The sequence below is a fragment of the Rhincodon typus genome, chromosome 28, assembly GCF_021869965.1.
Source record: "Rhincodon typus isolate 14 chromosome 28, sRhiTyp1.1, whole genome shotgun sequence".
Classification (NCBI taxonomy): domain Eukaryota; kingdom Metazoa; phylum Chordata; class Chondrichthyes; order Orectolobiformes; family Rhincodontidae; genus Rhincodon; species Rhincodon typus.
In genome coordinates, this window is record NC_063359.1 from 39,014,641 (window position 1) to 39,021,966 (window position 7,326).

At 40.7% G+C, this 7,326-nt stretch overlaps 1 protein-coding gene across 1 annotated transcript; it reads right to left on the reverse strand.

The window, feature by feature from the left end:
• Positions 1-3,292: 3,292 nt before the first annotated feature.
• exosc2 (exosome component 2) lies at positions 3,293-7,326 on the reverse strand. The gene is made up of 5 exons (XM_020529759.2): positions 7,008-7,326; positions 6,189-6,257; positions 5,082-5,258; positions 4,396-4,524; positions 3,293-3,423 (listed from the first exon to the last, which is right to left on the reverse strand). Exons 1-5 carry the CDS (start codon positions 7,146-7,148, stop codon positions 3,343-3,345), a joined length of 597 nt encoding a protein of 198 aa, XP_020385348.2. The 5' UTR covers positions 7,149-7,326; the 3' UTR covers positions 3,293-3,342.

Genomic DNA, 7,326 nt, shown 5'->3' on the forward strand with positions numbered 1-7,326 from the left:
TCCTCATTTTTTTGGGTGGGAGGAAAGAGAGGAGAGACCTGGCACATTAGTGCAAAAGACAAGTCTGAAGTTTTGCATCCATCTTCAGCCAGAAGTGCCAAGTAGATGATCCATCACAGGTGGTAATCAGCATCACAAATGCCAACCTTCAAATGATCTGCTTCACTGTGGTAACAGGCAGTAGCTGGAGGCACGAGGTACTGCAAAGGATAGGGGCCCTCACAACATTTTAGCAATAGTATTAGAAGACTTGTACTTCAGAACTAGCTGTGTCCCTAGTCAAGCTATTTTAGTATAGCTACAACACTGGCATCTCATTGGCAAAGTAGAAAATTGCCCAGGTTATGTCCTGTGCACAAGAAGGACAAATCCAAGCTGGCCAATTACCATCCCATTGGTGCATTCTTGCTCATCAACACGAGGGAATGGGTCATGGAAGTGCCTATTTGATTGCACTATCAAAGCAAATAACCTACTCATTGCTCAGTTTGGCTTTCACCAGTGAGACTTCACTTCTGACCTCATTATACCCTTGGTCCAATCATGGACAAAAGAGCTGTACTGTAAAGATAAGGTGAGAGTGACTGCCCTTGGGTAGCATTTTGCATCAAGGAGTCCTAGAAAAACTGGATGCAATGGGAATTGGGGGCAGCAGTCTCCCCTGGTAGGAGTTGTATCTGGCACAAAAGATAGTCGTGGTTGTTGGTCATTCGCTCAGCTCCTGGCCATCACTCCACCTCTATCAGTGCCCATCCCTCTATCACAAAGTAGGAAATGGTAATGTTCACTGATGATTATACAATTTACAGGACCTCAGCTACTGAAGCAGTCCTTTTCCAGGTATTGCAAGATTGGAACAATATCTAACCTTGGGCTGGTAAATGGCTTGTAATAGTCACACAACCAAGTGTCAGGCAATGACCGTCTTCAATAAAAGAGTCAAACTATTCAACACTTGCCACCACTACATCTCCCCACCATGAACATCCTGAAGCTTAGCATTAAGCAGAAACTGAACCAAACTAGCCAAATTAATAAATACTGTGGCTACAAAAGCAGATTTTTGCTAGGAATTCTGCAGCAAGTATTTTACCACCTCCCAACAAGTTAGGAGCATGATAATTGGTTGAGTACAGCTCTAACAACACTTGAGCAGCTGTATACCATCCATTACAAAGCAGCCTGCTTGACTGGCACTACATCCAACATTCACTGCTGATGCAGCCTGTATCCCCTACAACATGCACTACAGTAACTCATTAAGGATCCTCTGATGGCACGTTCCTAACTTGCAACCCTCTAGAAGTCCACAGCACAGATACTTGGGTAATGCCACATCTACAAGTTCCCATCTTTACTTGGAAGAATGTGACCACTCCTTCATTATCACATGGCAACAATCATGGTATTCCCTCCAACAGCCCTGTGGCTGTCCCTTCATCCTAAAGATTGCAGTGGTTTAAGAAGGCTGCTCAACCTTACCCATTCCTCATTATTCTGGAGAAAGTAATAATCGCTGTCAATTCCCACATCCCATGAACGAATAAAAATTACTTACAGGGAAGTGGGACTAATTAGATAGTTCTTTCAAAATGTTGTCTGAGGCAGAAAAGACTGGTCTCCTCCTGCATGATTCCAATCATTACTGTATTCTGTTCGTGATTTATATTCACTTTTTGAATTACATATGTAGGATTTCATCTTTTAAACATTAAGCCAGGCACGAACTTCAGTCTCTAGAAGGTTAAATAAATGTCAGAAGTTATGAAATTTCCTTCAGCAGAAATAGTTTGTGCTGATGCTTACATGACACCAGTGTGAGCAATTGGTGAAGCAATAATCAGAATTTAACACATTAAGGAATGTTTGTAACCCATTGCCTGGAGGACAGCAATAAGAAGTGTAGAGCAGCCAACGTTAGCCCTAACGCAAATACAATATCTCATTTTGCTGCTTGTTCTGTATTACGTGGAACTATTCACATTGTGCCTCATTAGCACAAAATAATTGCTCATTGCTTTTAGGGAATGGAAAAAGAGGAAGGGACAACAAAATTGTTATTTGCAAAAGATCATGCAGGGAAGTCAATTACTAGTCCAAATGCAGTCTCCCTTACTATACCAGACGTATGGAGACTGTACCTGGTCTGTATATTACCCATGCAGAATTACATAGATGATGGTCTAACATTGACTCCATTTTGTCATTGCTATTAGTATGGAGCTTCACTATCAGACTTGTTGAAATAGCAAGTGAGGTCCTTAAGCTGGCCATTGCTAGGGGCCCCTTTCTCTGGCAAAGTCACTTCCTTTCATCCCTCACTGCCATTGCCCCAAAGTCTGCTTCAGGAATAACTCTTTCCCAAGTCACAACTGCACTTTCAGGCTCCTACTAGAATAGTGTCATGGTACTTCTGCAGTTGCCGATCCTTCAGCCATGCCCACCTATTGATGTTCCTGACTTCAGTAAAACCCTCACTCTCAGATCCTGCCAATTCTCCTGATATAGCCTCCATCTTCACTAAAAACTTACAGCAGTTACACACCAAGTGTCAAGTTTGACCATCTTAAACATCACTGAACCTTACTCTCTTCTAAACCAGCCAGTACTCCAGGATCATCTTGGAGTGGAAAAACAACTAGTCATTTCATTGACCAACTGCCTTCTTCAGCCCTTTGTTCCTACCTCTCCAACAAGCACACAGAACTGGAGACTTCTGTCAATGAGAACTGTGTTAATAACAACAATACATAACCCCGGCACACTTACGATGGTCTTTGATCTGCTTTCAAGGGGTTTGGAATATATTTTATTTTGGGAGAGGATGTACTGAGATGCGATTTTTGAAACCAAACTATTTACATTTTTATTTAGCCCGAACACTAAGAGGGAAAGATTGAGATGGCTGGGGTGAGGGTTAAACATGTTATTCTTATGGAAAAAAATGAGCTCAAAAGATTCAGCAGGGTAGGATACATAAAAAAGGGAGAGCCTGCTTGATTGGCATCCCAGTCACTCGCTTCACCACACAGTGGCAGCAGCGTGTACCATCTACAAAAGGCACAGTAGTAACTCACTAAGCCTCTCCTCTTTCAAGATTGTTTTTAAAATCTGCCTCTGGCTGAGGGTTTGGCCACTCATCTTGTATCCCTTTGTGGCTGGCATCAATATATTTTGCTAAAGCTCCCGTGAAGCACCTTAGGACATTACTACATTAAAGTCATAATTTAAATGAAAAATGTTGTTGACTCATTAGAAAAGGGTCACATATCATGATTCATAGACAAAGCCAGATTATTGTAAAATTTTATTCAAAATATTAGTTAAAAAAAAGTCTTTTCCTTATCCTTCCTGATCAATTAAACGTTGTCTTGTCTCCATCACTATTTCTTCCATTATTTCCGGCTTCAGAATATCTTTGATCTGTAATAAGATCAAAAACAACATGGGCATACAGACTTTAAACATACCAAACTAATCTTTACCTGCTTTTAGGATTTTTACCACTGAAGCAGTCACTAGGAATGGGAAGAAAAAAATTTTGCTCGGAGCAAATAAACACAAGATAAGAATGCTCAATCTTTAGGGAACTGGATACACCTGATCAAGCAAAGACTTCTACTATGCTTTACAAAGGCAGCTCAAAAAAATAAGCATGTTACTGACATGTAATAAAGCAGTTACATAGGGATTCTATGATTCTACAGTGCAGAAAGCGGCCATTTGGCCTAGTAAGCCCACACTGACCCTCTGAAGAGCATACTACACAAGCTCAAACCCCTCCACCCCATCCCTATAACCCCACGTGGGTGATTTTTTTTTTAAACCCAAGGCTAACCTGCATATCTTTAGAATGTGGGAGGAAACTGGAGGAAACCCCACGCAGACATGGGGAAAACATGCAAACTCCACGCAGAGTCACCCAAGGCTGCAATCAAACCCCCCTGGCACTGAGAGGAAACAGGGCTTCAAAAGGTCTATGGCACTCCTGACTCAGGAACCTTCAAGATGTATTCCCTCGACAACTACTGACAGACATGCTGCGCATTTACAACAGGCACAGAAAGGCAGACAGTAACTGCTCTATCAGGGAATAAATTTGTGCATAATGCCAATCTATGAATTACACTGACCATGTCTATATGTATCCATCCCCCTTTACTACAAATGCTGCTGTTAAAGTAGCAAATAGGTTCACAATATTGTTTAAAATAACATTTGAAGTAAGGATATTGAGTCTTCGAACAGTACTCAGTAACTTAAAAGCCAGAAAGGTTGAAAATTGCTAATTGATATACAGAAATTAGACTTAACTTTCTCCAATCAAGAAAGAAGTGCAAAAATTTGTTTTAAAATTTTAGATCCTTCATTGCTACTCCATTTCAGAAATGTTACCTGTTGATGCATTGAAGCTTCATAGCAATACAGAACACTGGTATCATACAGCAACATCTTGTGAATATTCAGGGCAATGATGCAGTTGCGGAGTCGTGAGATCACCTCTCTGTCTGTTACAGGAACTGGCTTGATCGGAAACAAAAGGAGGAACACTGACATTACTATTGTGGGACATACAAATGTACAAACTAGGAGTAGGAGAAAACCACTTGACCCCTTAACCATGCGCCATCATTTAACAAGATCATAGCTAATCTGATCATAACCCCAAAAACTTTTCAAAGCCCTTGTTTGCTAAGGATCTGGCTTTAAAAAAAAATACTTCAAGAATTCCAAAGTCTCGCAACCCTCAAAAAAAAAATGTCTTAAATGGGCAACCCTGATTTAAACAGTAATCAGGTAGTTCTAGAACCCTGCCTCTACCACTCTCTGGGGAGAAGAATTCCACAGGCCATCATCCTCTGAAGAAAACAAATTCTAGTAATTTCAGTGTTGAATGCCTCTTATGTTTATCTGTGTCCCCTGGTTCTAGTTATTTTTCCCCACAAGGGGAAATGTCCTTTCACTATCGACTGCGTTAAGTCCCCTCTTAAGTTTCAACAAAGATTCTCAATCTTCCAAACTCTAATTAGCATACTATCAACTCTCATCCCCAACCCTTTAGCATTAGCTTGGTTCCTTACCTCCAAGTTAGTCACAAATCCTCCTGCTTCATCGTCCTTCTGTTCAGTAATTGGATAAATCCAGATGTAGCCATTATTCCCAAGGATGATGGCAGCTCCACAGGGCAGGTTATGAAAATGAGTCTTGCGGCGTTTTACAAGTGAAGGGGATACTTGGACCAATGTTCCCTGGCCCAGCTGATCACAGACATAAAAGTTGCAGAAGAGAGTGGGTAAGGAGTCTCCTTTGCAAATGGGAAAGTTCCAACATAAATGTAAAATACAGAAGTACTAGAAGTTGTTGTTACAGTGGATCCCCAAAACCAATTTACAGCACCAATCAAGCATCATCGAATAGGCTCCCGCTGTAAAATTTCTGAATCAAGTCTACAAACACATTCAAAGAGCATTCCACTTAAATCTGCTGTCTTGTTCTTTCCCATAAACCTGCAAACATTTCTTCATCAATTATTTATCCAATTAAAGCCTATAATTGAGTCTGTATCCACCCACCTTACCATCAGGCCATTTGATGCAAATCCTAACCACTGAACTGCATAATTTTTTCCACTTGTCACCTCTGGTTCATTTCAATCACCTCAAATCCGATCCATTCCAATTACTGGCAGAATACATGCCCAGTAGGTTGTAAGAAATAAAAATGTGCATTTTACAAAACAGAAGTGTAAGTGACCATCCAAAAATCACTGCACTGCAGCCAATACTCCTGTGCCTGCTGATCTACAATCCAGGAATGCCTCAATGTTAAAATTTCTGCCTTACATTCAATGTGTCCATACCTTGTCCTTTCCCATATTTAAGACCCTTTAGCCCTCTGCACTCCTCCAATGCAGGTCTTCTGTGCATCCTCAAATGTCACTGCTCCACCAGCAATGGTCATGCTTTCAGCTGCCTGAGCCCCAAGTCTAGAATTACTTCCCAAGATCTCTCTCCCTATTTAAATCCTTTTTTGACAAAGCTTCAGATCACTGCCCTAATATCTCCATATTACTCCAGTGAAGCACCTCGAAAAGGGTGTTAATACGGGCTATGTAAATAAAAGCTTTTAAATATCATGCTTTTTTTTCTTCAAAATTGAAAAAGAAATATCACCAGAAGTTGTATTACCTTGCCATACTTCAGACTCCTGGTGTGCAAGGACAGAGCACCATCTGCAAACACAGCCTGTACCTCTGCCTGAACATGTGATAAGGAGAGTCAACAATATGCAAAGAAATTAAAAGAATTTGGTATCTAAAGACAGGTAAATGAAGTCAAGGTGCTGATTAGACCATAATTTAGCTGAATTGAAGGATTCAAATGACACCATGATTGTTCAGCCATACAATATTCACTGATGGAAGTCACTTTCACTTGTGTTGAAATCTTTTTAATAATTCCACAATTTCTCTCTCTCTTCCCAATCCCCAATAATGTGGTTTCACATTAGTGATCACAACAAGAGACAGAGAGGCAAATGGCAACAGAAAGCTAGTGTCATTCACTAGCCATGAGCATTAATGGGAGACTTCTCCTCTGCAGGAAGGTCACAGCTGGGACTGATAAGAAAATAAATTAAAGTCAGTTTGCAAATAAATAGAAAACTGTCCTCTCTTTAAAATGAACAGACTTCAATATTATTTAGGCATTTCTTAAATTAGCAGTTTTTTCATAACCTTCTTCTCATTGATCAAAAGCTCCTTTGATCAGGAGTGAGTTAATTTTAAAATCTGAAAAGACTCTATTCCCTACATAGACAATCAGGCATAACTGGCAAACAACAGCTCTGGGAAATTGTATCTTGCAGACACCATGTGCTGTCCATCTAAAGTGGGCAGGAAAATGAAGCACCCAGGCCCACGATTTACTGAGCAGTGTCACATCTCTCCAGGAATGTCCCATCAAGGAAACTGCCCCAAGAACTCTATTATTCAGTAAAAAGGATACACTGATCAAATCTCCTTCTTGCAGGTAATCCCTCATCATCAGTTCATCCTCTGCAGACCTTCTTCTCTGTAAGGAGACAAAAGTTATGTAAGGGAGACAAGAAATATTTGGACAAGCACTGTGATAACCCACACACAGCATTTAAGACAGCCTTGAATTGAGAATCAAGTCTGAGCCCACTGTCCTAACCAAAGTAAAGAGGAACAGAAAGAGGCAACTGGGATGTTTTGCTCTTGACTTCACTGAACCGTGCGGCATCCACAGTTCCTAATATACTCCACTCCAGGAATGTCAGGATAAAAATCCATGTTGATGATGG

What these genes read in the sequence shown, in the direction of transcription:
- exosc2 (XM_020529759.2), bottom strand. Translation starts at nt 7,148, where the DNA reads ATGCTGTGTGTGGGTTATCACAGTGCTTGTCCAAATATTTCTTGTCTC. An exon ending in GGAGTCTGAAGTATGGCAAG is followed by an intron (nt 5,259 to 6,188) that starts GTAATACAACTT and finishes GTCTGTGATCAG; the next exon opens with CTGGGCCAGGGAACATTGGT. An exon ending in GATTTGTGACTAACTTGGAG is followed by an intron (nt 4,525 to 5,081) that starts GTAAGGAACCAA and finishes TTTCCGATCAAG; the next exon opens with CCAGTTCCTGTAACAGACAG.